Raw genomic sequence first — 14,782 nt, 5'->3', positions numbered from 1 at the left:
GCACATACCGCAGTACAGCTGAAAAGAAGCACGGCACATTTTTACATTCCTCAGGACGTTCTCACGTGTGTAAGAAGATGCCTTGGCTATAAAGTTTAACTACAAAATGAATACGGTTTCATTTTGATACTCGCTTCTGCAGTTTTTGAGAGTAGCTGAATCACGGTGATGGTGAACATGGTTATATATGTGTTCATGTCATATGACGGGTAGAGTTTTGCAATTGTTGATTGGAGAACTTTAAACCAACATGTTTTGGCACACACACCTTTGTCATAGTTGAAAGAAAAGAATTTATTTAAATGCAAACAAACAAAAAAAACTCATTTAAAGTCAACCAGTGGAGTAGTAAACTGAAATGTCTAATATCTACCAATTAATCAAATGGCTTATGGGAAAATAATATTGGCCATATTGGTAATCAGACATAATTCGTTCCCCCCCCCCCCCCCTGTTTTTTATTAAATGTTTAATTTTGTTTTACATTTAGAGTACATGTGCCATCATGTTATGCTCACGCTTCAGTGTTTGCTTCAGAGTTATTGTTAACTGGAACGTTTAAAAATTAAAATTTTCATTTAAGTTGAAGTACTAAAACTGTGAATAAAAATAAAATTAAAACTTATTTTAAAATTAAACTGAAAACTGAAAAAGTAAAAGCCAATTCAAAACTATAATAGTATATAAATAACACTTAAAGTTGATATTTAAAAACACTAGTTTAAACACTGTTAAACGTAATCTTTTGCGAACCCTAACATTAATATACATTTTTCACACCGTACATTATAATGTTGTGCTGCTTAAATTTACTTGTCTTGTAGCATTTAAAACCAATTGATTTTAGTTTTAATTTTTATTTATTTAAACAAAATAGTATAGAATTATTATCGGCCGTTTAAGTTATCTCCCATAACATGAAAATAATTATCTGCTCTTGACTTTGAATATCGGTGCATCCCTGTAAAATGTCTTCCATTGAGTGTTTGTTTTATTTTTTATTCTGTAGAATAACAGATAAAACTAGTCGAAACCACAATAGTTACAAAAAGTAAAAAAAAAATCATGACAGACCATCTTTTCATTCATTACTTCAACAAATTAACTTTACGAAAAGAATTATGATTAAAAAACTTGACCCAGATAACAGATTTGATGGCTTGTTGATTCGAGAAGTAGCTATGGAGAACTGAGAGCCAAGTCTGACCTCGCTGACCACACACTTCCCTGTTCTCTATGATGATGATGGGAAAAAAGTAAATGAACAGACCAGCCAAATGACACATGGAATGACTCTTACTGTGTCCTTTGTCTCTCCAGCAAACCCTGCATGAGAAATGGGATGAATACAGATCGCTAATGGTGCAAGAACAGCGGCTTGTGCATGGTGAGTTTTAGCACATGATCGCAATCTTGCTAACCCAGGCCTTTGAATAAGCCACCAGTTGCTAATGAGGTTGTTTTAATAGCGTGTAAAGGTTGGACATATGACATCTGAGCACTTCTGCATGTGTTTATGTGCCACAAAACACTTCCTGTACGCACAAGGTTGCTATACACTTAAAGAGTGTGATAAATGAAGAGAAACATATTTAGAAGCGTATGCTAGTATTTTTACAGTATGACTAAAGCTCAAACTAAATGCCTTAGTATACCAACATAATACAATACTAGTCTGCAGAATCTCTTAAAGACTAATTATAAAAAAATCTTAAAACAGAGTAATTTTCCTTTAATGCAAGACACTACATGCAAAACCTGTTTTTTTTTTACAGACGAGTTGAAAGAAAACATGCAAAATACACTTATTTTATCGCAATTCATCTATTTGCGCACAAAGCCAGAAATTGCCATTTCAGTAGCTCTTAAAGGGATAGTTCACTTTGAAATAAAATTTTGGTATGTTTTAGCTTACCTCAAGGGCATCCAAGATGTAGGTGTCTTTGTTTCCGCAGTAGTTTCAATTTTGATATTTTTAGGTCAAACCGTTCTTGTCTGTCAGTCGTATTAATGCAGGTCTATGGTCACTATCTGAAAGAGCATGCACTGAGTCCAAATTAAACATGATTTAATGACTCGTAAATGTAAGTACACATTGATGGCCTAAGACACGAAACGAGCGGTTTGTGTGAGAAAACGAACAGTATTTATATCGTTTTTACCTCTTGTACACTTTCCGGCGCTTGCGCAGACTAAGCCAGAACGCGCGCACACGTCACACACCAGGAAGCGGGCGCGCCCTCTTGGACGTGGTTGTGTGGAGATAAAAATGATATAAATCGTATAAATGAAGACACTCGTTTCGTGTCTTAGGCCATCAATGTGTACTTACGATGGGGAATTGTTTAATTTGGACTCTGTGCATGCTCTGTGAGGTGGTGACCATAGACCTGCATTATATGACTGACAGACAAGAACGGTTTGACTTAAAAATAATTACTGTGGAAACAAAGACACCTACATCTTGAATGCCCTTGAGGTAAGCTAAAACATACCAAAATTTAATTTCAGTGAACTATCCCTTTAACATACACCAAACGTTTAAAGGTCCCATTCCATGGATTATTTTTATTATTTTATCATGTTTCCAGGGGTGCCCTTATAATGTTAGTATGTTTTTTAGATCAAAAATTGTTATAATTTAGAAGTAAAAGGCATATTTCCTAGCCTGATTTCATTCCCTGGTTTGAACACTCTGTTTGAAGGGGCGTGTCTGCTGTAAGACTTCAGTGTAAACGCCCTCTGCTGTGATTGGCTGACATGCTTGCATATGAAATATCTGGCATTACATGTGGAACTATTTGGGAAACTTTTACTATTACAGCTATTATACGTTTTTACTATTACAGCTATCTGGATTAACGAATCGTGAGAAGTTTTTTAAGTATTTAGATCTATTACCATCACATAAAAGTTTGCAGTGATGAGCATTGAGCAGATGACAGCCTGTTGATCGCGTGAAAGATCTTATCATTGCAACGCAGTTTCTGCACTCTCACTAATGATTTCACCAATGCAAACATGATGTATATAAATACAGTAAGAGCTTCTTTGTGCAGTGTAACAGCGTCATTGATTTCATAACGAGTTTTTGCAAGTGTCCAGATAAACTCGCGCTGTGTGATTGACAGCTTGGGCGATTGGAAAGGGATTGTTCTGTGATCGCTTTCTGTATATTAATCACAGTTTAAGTAAGATTATTTTCATCCTACTAAGAGAAACGATGTGAAGTTGATCGCTACTTCCATATTAAATCACTACTTGTACTTACCGCTTGCTGGAATATAGTTGAAATTGCCCCCTTCGTCAGTATGAAACGCTGAGAGAAGCCTGCTTGATATTATCCCAGGTTAGAAAAACAGTCCGTGGTGAAATGGACAGAGCAAACTAACAACTTCGAATTAAACTTTTGCGGTATCCGATTATAGATAAACATCAACCACGTCTGTTGACATTTCGCCATCAATACGCCTGTGTTCCTGTGGGCGGAGGTTACGGTTCTAGAGACATCATTAAAGAAGGAAGTAGAGGGGTGTAGTCCAATCCAGCCGTTCGTTGTAGTCAACTTCTGTTAAATAAAATATCTCGCTTGGCATTTAACTTTGAGCGTTATAATTTTACAGATATTTATACTCTAACAACAACATTACACACTAACTAAACTTTGAAACATGGAATCGCATGCAACGGGACCTTTAACTGTTTTATTTCTATCTATGTATGTAGAGGTTCTTTACAGAGAGGTTTGTTTACATATAATTTCCCTGATTTTCATTCCTAAAAACATGGTAATTTTTTTTTAAAGAGATATCAAAAATCCCTTTGACTCTATAGGGCTTTTCACACTTATAATTAACCCTGGGTCATCGTAAACCCCGGGTAAACAGAATCTTTGCTTCACGTTTCACATTGCTTATAAATGACCTGGGGTTAACAATTAATCATTGGTATTCTTTCGCTGCCGTTTCACACTGTACATTCCTAATCCCGGTGTTAACATCTATATTTGTGGTGTCAGTGTCTCTGATTAGACTAACGCCCCCCGGCACACAATATGTTTACATAACGGCTCTAGCATTGCGCATCCTCATATTATATATTGCCGAATCAAGTTTTTTTATCTGAATGGACTTTTCGGACTATGAGAATGAAACGGTCTCTTCTTCACTCCAATTGTGTTTTCAGTCACTATTTGACATTTTTGCTATGGTTACTCTCAGTGGCTACGTTTACACTCACAACTTTTGTTTCAATCGGACTGAATTCATTTAGATTGATGAATCTGAATGTTTACGTGAAAGCGAAACATGTGATCAGGTTGATGTGCGCGTTTATATGTCTCAAGCTCCATATCGGAATAGATTTTTTGCGCACTCTGCACGAATATCCCGAGTTTCCTGCTGTTTGCGCATACTAACTATTCTCCTACATTGGTTCTTTATTTGTTTTAAACAGCAGACTTAATATTTATCCATTTCTGGTCATAATTTGGAGTAAATGAGCATATGAACCGTTGTGCCGTGCTGCTTATATTTATCACGCAGTAAAAATGCACAAAACCAGTCGTCTGTGGATGAGAATCCGAAACAAGGACTGGTGGGACGTTGTCCTGCTCCACTTCACAGATGCTGAGTGAAAGGAGATTTTTAGAATGACACTCATTAATATGACACTTTATTCAACAGGAACAGCTCGTTCTGCGCGTCATACGTCATAACGCTATTTCAACGTCATTGCACATGCGCACTTGTGCAGTCCTTTCAGTTTCGGTTTTAAATCCGATCAAGTGTTTACACGTCCTCTCGATCGGAATAGAAAAAGAATAAACCACCCCTTTCAATCCGATCGAAATTCCATTCGGATCAAGCTCAATCGGATCGATTAAAGTGTTTACATGAAGGTTTTTCAGTCCGATTTAGCCGTCAATCCGATTACTGTCGGATTATTTATACGTAGCCAGTGTGAAAAGCCCTTCTGTCAACAAAATGAATCAAGAATTTTTAACCTGGTTTTATCCAATGTTCAGATTTCTGTGCAAATTTGTACATACCGGTAAACTAGAGAATGGCTTATTTGCATATTTAAACATGACATTTCAGAAAACTGGTAATTTTTTTTTTTTTTTTTTTTTTTTGCAATTCTTATTATAATCAGTCAACTGGGGAAGTATGGTGATATCTATTAGTAATTATTTATTTTTTTACTCTGTTCAACTTTGGTATCTTGCTTTAAAACATTTCCAGAGGTTAATTTAGCTATCTGTTTTCACTCTCACAGGCATCGTAATGAGCGACGTGGCTGTGTACGAGTCTCTGGAGTCAGCCGGCGTGTACGGTAGTCTGGGAGCTCCGAGCCCCGCGGCCATGCGCGCGTTACATGGCACCGGTAGCACGAGCAGCAGCGTGAGCCACCTCAGTGCCGCCACGGCCGAGGACGATCCACTCTACCAAACCTGCATCTACCAGGGGGAACGTGGCAACAACAGCAACGACGAGCTCGACACAAACCAAGAGAAGACACAAAGTGGCCGTCCACGGATTACCAGACCCGCCAGCGAGCTCTTCGCTACTGCCAAGACAACCCTGACCCGCAGCGCCAGCACACGCAGCTACATGAGGGGCCCGGCATCGTCCTCGTTGCCTAATGGAGAAAAACAGCAGTGCGGAGGCTTCAGCACACTGCAGCGCAAACCCAAACAGAAGAGCTTCAGGCGGAGGCTGTTGAAGTACATTCCCGGACTAAACCGACCCCTGGAAGAGGAGGAAAGCAAACTGTGAGAAACTTAAACAGACTAAAATTCAAAGACTCACTTAGCCAAAGACTAAATGTTTAAAATGTGAAATGCATCCAAAAAAACAAACTGAAGACCAAAATTGGAGGCCAAGACAAACCAAAGAATCTAGTGATTAAAAAAAAAAAGAGCCTCGTTCATTTCCACTGTTTGGACAGATTAGAAGTAATTTAGTTTGTGTGCCAAAAGTTTCAAAGCATTTGCTTTTAAAATCTGAATACAAAACATTCACACAAGATTGGTTGGGCAACTTAAATGTTTGTCTAAAATGCTGAGTAGATGTGGATGCGTTTCTATTTGTTGCTGGAATATTGTTTAAAATTCTATAACCAGTAATATAACAGTTAACAAGTCAAAAATATGGTGAAAATGTTGTCTAAAATAAAACAACCAATTTGTCTTAATTACTTTGTCAACTCCTTAAACTTTATTAACATTGTTTAACTTTATTTCCTGGTGCACATTTTTCATCTAAATCAAGAAGTAAATGTTTGTACATATTTTGTTAATGTTTAAGTTATTTATTTAATGTTTTTTTTTTTCTTTGTTTTTTTTTTTTCCAGTTTTTGTGAAGTTTTTTGTTGTTGTTTGAAGATGTACAAAATGAAGAATTTTTCTTAGTTCATCATTTATATTTGCAAATACTTTGGCCCTGAAGGATATTTAATAAGTGCCTGTTGGCATGTATGTGTAAATAACTTTTCTATTTTTTGAAAAATAAAAGGATTTTTCCCTTAAAATTTCTCTAGTATGCTTTTGTATGTTGAATTCATATTGCCATTTCTCAGGTTATTTTTCCCAGAAGTCCACTTGACAAATTCCCTGCCATTTGAGCACAAGTGTTCTTATTGTGTTGGACGTCTTTGATTTCTTCCTAAAATATTTTTCTTTGCACTTACGATACCGGCAGCTCATACAAAAGACTACAGCCTAATGTGCTTTCCTAACCTCAAAAACAACAGCTTCCTCTGGGGCAGAGACTGTGTGTTTTGTAGTATGAAGTGGCTGGTTACATTCCTCTAATGCTTGGCTCTGTGAGACCTTCAGTGATGTCAAACAAATTCATTGTAGGGTCGCTGTTAGGAATATGCATTGGAATGTGCATCTAAAGAGTGACCCCAGGATTCCAGACCACAAGCCTTGATTCTCTTCCTTTAGGTCAGAGCTGAACCCTTGCCCTCTGCCTGCACACACAAACACGTTCCCCCATGGTGCTTTGACAAGACACAAACCGCATCATCATCCCAGTGTAGCGCCTGACCCTCCAGGTCACAAAATCCCCCCCTTTTCTATGGCTCTCTTTACGTTGTTTCCCTTTTGTCTGCCTTTACAGCCGGTGCCCGTTACGTCAGAGCCTCTTTGGATGGTCGCTGGTGTCAGTACTGCGTAACTCCCTGTGTCTTGATTAGCTATTGTTTCGTCTTCAGCTACAGAGACGGGTGTGTGGGTAACTTGTCAGCTTAAGACATAATTGGGTTTTTGAGCAGATTTCGAAGGCTGAAGTCATTTCAAGTCATGAGGATTGTAAAAAAAAAAGAAAGTGAAAGCATAATTAGTTTGAAGACAAGAGGACCTAAAGCAAAGCCATGAATGGGCCATTTAATGGTTGGGCGAAACAATGGGCTGACAGTGGGTTGCATGTAATTAGCACAGCAAGAGAGATGGGAGCTTGGTAGAGACGGGACACTAGAGCTTGTTTATACGTGTATTCATATTTTAGTGATGTTTCCTAAAGTAAGCATCAGTACTATTATTGCTTTTACTTGGGTTTGTTCTAAACCACTATCAAAAAATTTAAACATTGATGTGGAACTTGTTTGGACTGATACTTAAAATGTATTAAAAAATCTCATACAGTATTTGCATTAAATAAGCGACCTGGGGCACATACTGACCAGAATATCAATGTCAGAGAGACTTGATAGTGGACTTTTACATGGGCCACCAAGCAACCACCAAACAAACGTTAAGGACGTGCTAAAAACCTTTTAGAATGCTTTAGCAACCACATAGCAATGCTCAACCAACCACCCACACCCTTGTAACATTGCTCTGCACGTATTTGTGCGTAAAATGTGTGTAAAAAAAAACATTTGTATTATTCAAATTCGCTCTATTGTGATTTTTATTTTCATAATACTAATGAAAATCATATTTTTTTATCATTCAAATTCGCAAAATTAATCTGAATTAAATAAATAATCAGAATAAACTCCACAAAATAAACTCTAATAAAATCTACATATCCGCGAAAACAAGCAAGAGTCATACCGATTAATTTGTGCGGAAGGCCCTTATATGGATATGTTTGGACTTGTTTTATGCAAATTGCTAACTGCAGGCACGCGCCCCATTTTGAGTTAAACATTAAACGAGTGTAGGAAATAATATGTATGCGTAGGCCACTGTTGTGATTCCGGTGGAATTTTTGCACGGAAACGTAAGTCTGTGCACATAAATACGCAATTTGTTTGCAGTCATTAAGGAATGAGGCCAATAGTCTATGAGGCCAATAGTCTTCATAAAGTCTATATAGAGTGTGTGGTTGTTAACAATGGAAAGTCGGTAAACAGTACCAAAAGTCAAGAGGCAATTACATGTTCAGCACCAACAACATATATCTGAGTTAATGGGGAGAACGTTTTGGAGAAAATCACAACGTCTTTTCTCCCCAGACGGTACAACTGAACTGACTTGCAAAACTCGAGAGACTTTGCCAGTGAGGATGCTCCAGCTTTCTGAACTGACTGCATGACTGCATCCTTAATACTCTTTTCCAACATTCACACAAAACAGTCTGTGTCTGTGGTCTATGTGCATGTTTTTAATTAGAGCGTGTTATACAATAACTTGAGAAATAGGCCAGAATGCATTGAGCTTCTTATGCATTGAATTATCCTGGTGAAATTAAATACAACTATTGGCCCTGATTTTTAAAGCATAAAACTGCTATTAAAAATAAGAAATGGAAGTCTGTCTGCCAACTATGTATGCAACCATGTTTTTTCATTACTATTTTGTTGTCTTAGCAACGTTTGTGAGTGTGAAACAGCTCATATCTTCACTGTATGCATCAGCTTTTTTCACACTGATATTATGAGAGCTTCATTCTTTATGGGTGAAATGAACCCTTGATCAGTGTGATGTGATATTAATGCCAGTTATGACAGGAAGTAAATGAGATGAGGGTGTCTGGTTGAAACCCAGACTGTCTTTTAGAGCTGCTATTGTCTCAAGGGTGTAGGCTACAGATTTGTGCAACAACATCCCTCCAAACGGCCAATATCTGCATGTATAGTAAATATAAGATTACAGAAGTATAAGAGTAGAGAGGATTTTCTAATCCCCATCCATTTGCACCACGTTAGTCAATAGTAGTATCACAAAATCACAAATCACAATCACAAAATAAATATAATATATTTTCCATTTTTGCAAAAAAAAAAAGATAATCGCAATTATAGAATGTCGATATTACAAATAATATTAAATATTAATTGAGAAACAGTAACAATCATTAAATCTTTTTGCTGACAAAAAGTGCAAAAGAATATTGTAGCAGCCCACTAGTGTGTCTTGTTGCATGTTGCTAAGGAAGTTGAATGGATTGATGAACGTGGCATCTTGGCGAGCTCACATGAACATGAGAGAGTACAGATACTCAAGTCACATGTGCAGACAGGATGTGGCAGAGAGATTGCGAAGGAAATGCATCACAATGCAAAGCTCTCTGGTGAAAAAGAGACTGTTTCTCTTTCCAGAGAAAGAAAAGTTTTTATCTAGTTGTCCCATTTGAAGGGGATTCACAGGATACTATTTACATAATGTTTCGAGATTGAAATCAAAGTAAAACCTCTTTTCCACCTGAAAAGTTCCCTAGATTAAAACAAGACGTATTTAGTCAGTAGTAGGCTACATCACTTTTTTTACCTCAGTAATTACCAACTATGTCATTGGTGTTTTTTCCCAGTTTATTTCAGTAAACCTATGCTCATTCTTCTATTGCATTTATATAATGGAATGGAATCTAATTTAATTAAGTTAAATACTTTAAGTCACCATAAAATCAAAATTGACAATTCTTATTTTTATGGAATATTGCAGTATTTATTATAAATTATTTATCTGTGCACATCCTTTTAAAAAATTTTTTTACATGTGCCCTTGTTATCTTTAATCAAAATAACATCATCATCATCATCATCTCTTCTCTTCTCTGATGATGTGTTCACTGGCATTAGGGCGGGACAACCTGTCATTCACATCACATCACAGCAATAGCAAACCACAACCATACAATAAATTCCAAATGGACAAGGAATAAAAGTCTGCAACTTCCGTTTAATGCCAACTTCATACAAAATAATAATAATAATACAACACAGTGGTAACATATTTAAATCAGTGGATCTCAACCTGTTTGACATCAAGGCCAGCGCAGCACTACAACCACAATGAAATGACCCTTCACAATAAATAATGCTTTACAATGAACTCTTTTAGAGAGCTACATATGGCAATTTATCTGTTCATTAAAATACCTTACTCACAAAAACTGCACCTCCGCGTTCCTCAGTTCTCGCCATCTCTGAAAAGCCAAGCCAATGTTGATTCTCGTTTTATAATGAGCTCTGTCATGTTCTCTTTGTGCAAACAGACCCTCCTCTGTTTTTTAACAAGTGATTCCTTGGAGGTTTGAGATTGTCATTCTCACACCATACATGCATCAAAGTAGGCAGAGCAACTTTTCTCAATTTATGGATATGACGAGACATGCACGGACGAGTCACACAATATGCAATTCTGCACAAAAAGCATCCCTCGGTCCCTAAAATATAAACACTTATAAAAGGCTTACCATAGTGAATCAGGGTAAGAACCAAAAAAAGTTGACATAGTGCACCTTTAAGTCATCTTGAGGCCCCCTTGGCAGTTTTTTGAGGCCCCCTGGTGGGTCCAGCCCCCTGGTTGAGAAACACTGGTTTAACACTATTGTATCATGGCAGCAGGTTTGGCAAAGCCAAGCATTACTGGCGTTTTCTTTAAAATATGTGAAAATGCAGTTGCTAACTGAAATGAAACACTGCATTAATTCAATGTCAGTTTGCAAAAGTAAATGTGTGTGAACATCATTGAGCACATTAACCTGTAAAGTAGGTGTTGTTGAAAGCCTCTGTCATGCCTGAGGACTCAAAAACAACATAAAGTACTTTCCTAACTACTGTCCAAGCTCCGCACCGACTCACTCTTTCCACACACGGTGAGGGTACTACTTCCAGCTTATTGCCTGAGACAATATTCCCTCTGTCTACAGGGTTTAATATGACTTTGCCTCCCATAGCAGGTGAGTAAATAATGGCCTCATAACAAATGAACACATTCAAAACAAGCATGTGCAGCTTTGTTATTTATGCCAATAGAGAATTAACCATCTCTGCTTTTTTGTTGTTGTTAATAAATATTTATTAAATAAATATTTAATTTATTGCTTGATTGGTAATGTTTCTCGTACACTTCGCAAGCTGTTATTCAGGTTAACATATATACAGTACACATTCATTCCAGTGCCTCAGGCTGTAACAGATGTGTAAATGTTTGTTAATGAGCGTTACTCCATCTCTCCGGCCTCTCTGTCTGTCTTTCCTCTTGGAACAGTGAAGCAAAAGGGGCGGTTAGACTACAACGTGTCTGCTGATAGCAGAGATTAAGAACTGGAGACGTATAGACAGCTGCACTTCAACCGCTCTCAGTGGAGTGAATTAAGAACAACCTGCTAACAAAATGGGAAGCTCTTCCATTCACATTAAACCCTATGGCTGTGAGCCAATACACTTATTAGGATTGTGTGTCTGTGTGCGTACACTGTACAGGTGAAATAACTGAAGCCAGGATGTGGAGGCCGTTGTCAAGCATTTAAACAGAAGACTATCTAAATTGCACTCCATCCTGTATTTTGGCCACAGTCTTAGTTCCTCATTTTCAGTGGTTTTATGATGACAGAACCTCTCTGATAGTGGTTATCAGCGTAGACGTCAGTTTTCGAGTGGACGCCATCTGCCCGCCATTACAACCGTTTTTCCTCTCATCTTGTGACTAATGTTTGTCTGGTGCTGGTAAATCAGTGTGCACCTGGTTAAAAGATTATATTGATTGCCATGACAGCCTTCGAGACAGGAAAGCCATCTGACCAGTGGTTATATAATAATTAGCTGGCCTATTATGTGGAAAATATGTGCGTCAATACTTGGGTTACGTAGATGAAAAATGGGAATTTCACAACAATTTTTACAGCTTTTTATAGAAAGTCCCAAAAGAACCGGCAGGAAGGGAAAGCAGGTTGTTGCAGGAAGCTGGTGAGTCTATTTGACATAACAAGCACTGATAAGTAGGTAACTTAAGTTAAGTAAACTTAAGTAAAGATTTCCTCATTAAATAGGCTACTTGAGGTCAAATTGTAAACTAAAAGGAGCAGTGAATATTGCTGTTCTTTGATTCATTTCAATGTACACAGCTTGCAGTTTTGGAGGGAGTTAATAAGGGTGATGGCACCAGTATGACAAGAATATTATGCTTTGTGTTTTTCCATGGCATTCTTGGCATGTTAAATAGTTAGAGTATAGTATGCGCGTATGCTATTCCAAATTCAGCAAAACAGTCCAAAATCCTTTTCTAGCAAATGTCTTGGGGGAAAAAGTGTGAGTTATGGTGGAGTTGGGGGGAAAATATATTTTTACAGCTTTTAAATGCAAACATTTCTGTAATTTGAATTGAAAGTTTTTAGAAATGTGCTTTTAAATACATTTTTGTTTAAAACTTAGTACTGCTGTCATTATTATGACATACACTCACCTAAAGGATTATTATAGGAACACCTGTTCAATTTCTCATTAATGCAATTATCTAATCAACCAATCACATGGCAGTTGCTTCAATGCATTTAGGGGTGTGGTCCTGGTCAAGACAATCTCCTGAACTCCAAACTGAATGTCAGAATGGGAAAGAAAGGTGATTTAAGCAATTTTGAGCGTGGCATGGTTGTTGGTGCCAGACGGGCCGGTCTGAGTATTTCACAATCTGCTCAGTTACTGGGATTTTCACGCACAACCATTTCTAGGGTTTACAAAGAATGGTGTGAAAAGGGAAAAACATCCAGTATGCGGCAGTCCTGTGGGCGAAAATGCCTTGTTGATGCTAGAGGTCAGAGGAGAATGGGCCGACTGATTCAAGCTGATAGAAGAGCAACTTTGACTGAAATATCCACTCGTTACAACCAAGGTATGCAGCAAAGCATTTGTGAAGCCACAACACGCACAACCTTGAGGCGGATGGGCTACAACAGCAGAAGACCCCACCGGGTACCACTCATCTCCACTACAAATACAATCTGTATTTGAGATTACGAGAAAAAGAGGCTACAATTTGCACGAGCTCACCAAAATTGGACAGTTGAAGACTGGAAAAATGTTGCCTGGTCTGATGAGGCTCGATTTCTGTTGAGACATTCAGATGGTAGAGTCAGAATTTGGCATAAACAGAATGAGAACATGGATCCATCATGCCTTGTTACCACTGTGCAGGCTGGTGGTGGTGGTGTAATGGTATGGGGGATGTTTTCTTGGCACACTTTAGGCCCCTTAGTGCCAATTGGGCATCGTTTAAATGCCACGGCCTACCTGAGCATTGTTTCTGACCATGTCCATCCCTTTATGACCACCATGTACCCATCCTCTGATGGCTGCTTCCAGCAGGATAATGCACCATGTCACAAAGCTCGAATCATTTCAAATTGGTTTCTTGAACATGACAATGAGTTCACTATACTAAAATGGCCCCCACAGTCACCAGATCTCAACCCAATAGAGCATCTTTGGGATGTGGTGGAACGGGAGCTTCGTGCCCTGGATGTGCATCCCACAAATCTCCATCAACTGCAAGATGCTATCCTATAAATATGGGCCAACATTTCTAAAGAATGCTTTCAGCACCTTGTTGAATCAATGCCACGTAGAATTAAGGCAGTTCTGAAGGCGAAAGGGGGTCAAACACAGTATTAGTATGGTGTTCCTAATAATCCTTTAGGTGAGTGTAAATAATATATTTTACATACTATAAATACCTCATAAACTTTCAGTTTTGGGTTTTAAGATAGTAAAACCAATGGCTTTAAGATAGTAGACTGTTAACTAACTGTGAGAAGGGTGCCAAAAAACAATTTGCGTTACGCAGATCGACAGATTGCACACCGAAAATGAAATAAAATACTATAGAAAGTCTGGTAACACTTTAGTTTAGGGTCCAATTCTCCTTATTAACTAGTTGCTTATTAGCCTGCATATTATCAGATATTGGCTGTTTATTAGTACTTATAAAGCACATATTAATGCCTTATTCTGCTTCACCATATTCTGCATCCCTCAATCCTACTCAATACCTAAACTTAACAACTACCTTACTAACTATTAATAAGCAGTAATTATGAGTTTATTGAGGCAAAAGTCGTAGTTAATATTTAGTTAATAATGAGAATGGTACCCTAATCTAAAGTGTGACCGAAAGTCTTTATAGAATTTACACATTGGTAGACATTTTTTGGACACTTATTTTTGTGACTCTGTATTGTCCTGTGTATTTTTTCTCTCCAAGAGATCAAAGATACATATCGCCCCGTGGAGATCAGAGGGAAGGAACTGTGTACTTGTGCACATCTGTTTGTGCCTCGTGAATGGTGCGGTCTCTACTTGGTTATTAAAAGAAACGAACGCATGCATTAGTAGTAAAAGCTTTCCATCTCAACACTAAAAGGAAATGTCTTTGCTAAAACTAAGGCACACGCTAAAGAAAGGATACTTCAACATAATATGTCCTTGCCTTGCAGTGAATGGATTTCAGAACTGTACACTGAGAGATTATTTTATGCTTTGCTGTTACTACTGTTGTCCAAAAACACCACAAGTGGAACATAATGTCCAGCCAGGTCTCACTAACTGAATG

At 37.9% G+C, this 14,782-nt stretch overlaps 1 protein-coding gene across 1 annotated transcript in view; it reads left to right on the top strand.

Moving 5' to 3' along the window:
- tamalin (trafficking regulator and scaffold protein tamalin) overlaps positions 1-7,311 on the top strand; it is a 20,130-nt gene extending 12,819 nt beyond the window's left edge. The window contains exons 7-8 of the mRNA XM_079848984.1: positions 1,321-1,387; positions 5,278-7,311. Of these exons, the coding sequence (XP_079705110.1) occupies positions 1,321-1,387; positions 5,278-5,777 (567 nt within the window). The 3' untranslated portion in view covers positions 5,778-7,311. The remainder of the gene's footprint in view (positions 1-1,320; positions 1,388-5,277) is intronic.
- Positions 7,312-14,782: the final 7,471 nt, after the last annotated feature.

This window comes from Squalius cephalus, assembly GCF_949319135.1.
Source record: "Squalius cephalus genome assembly, chromosome: 18".
NCBI lineage: Eukaryota > Metazoa > Chordata > Actinopteri > Cypriniformes > Leuciscidae > Squalius > Squalius cephalus.
This window is presented reverse-complemented; position numbering and strand designations above follow the sequence as displayed.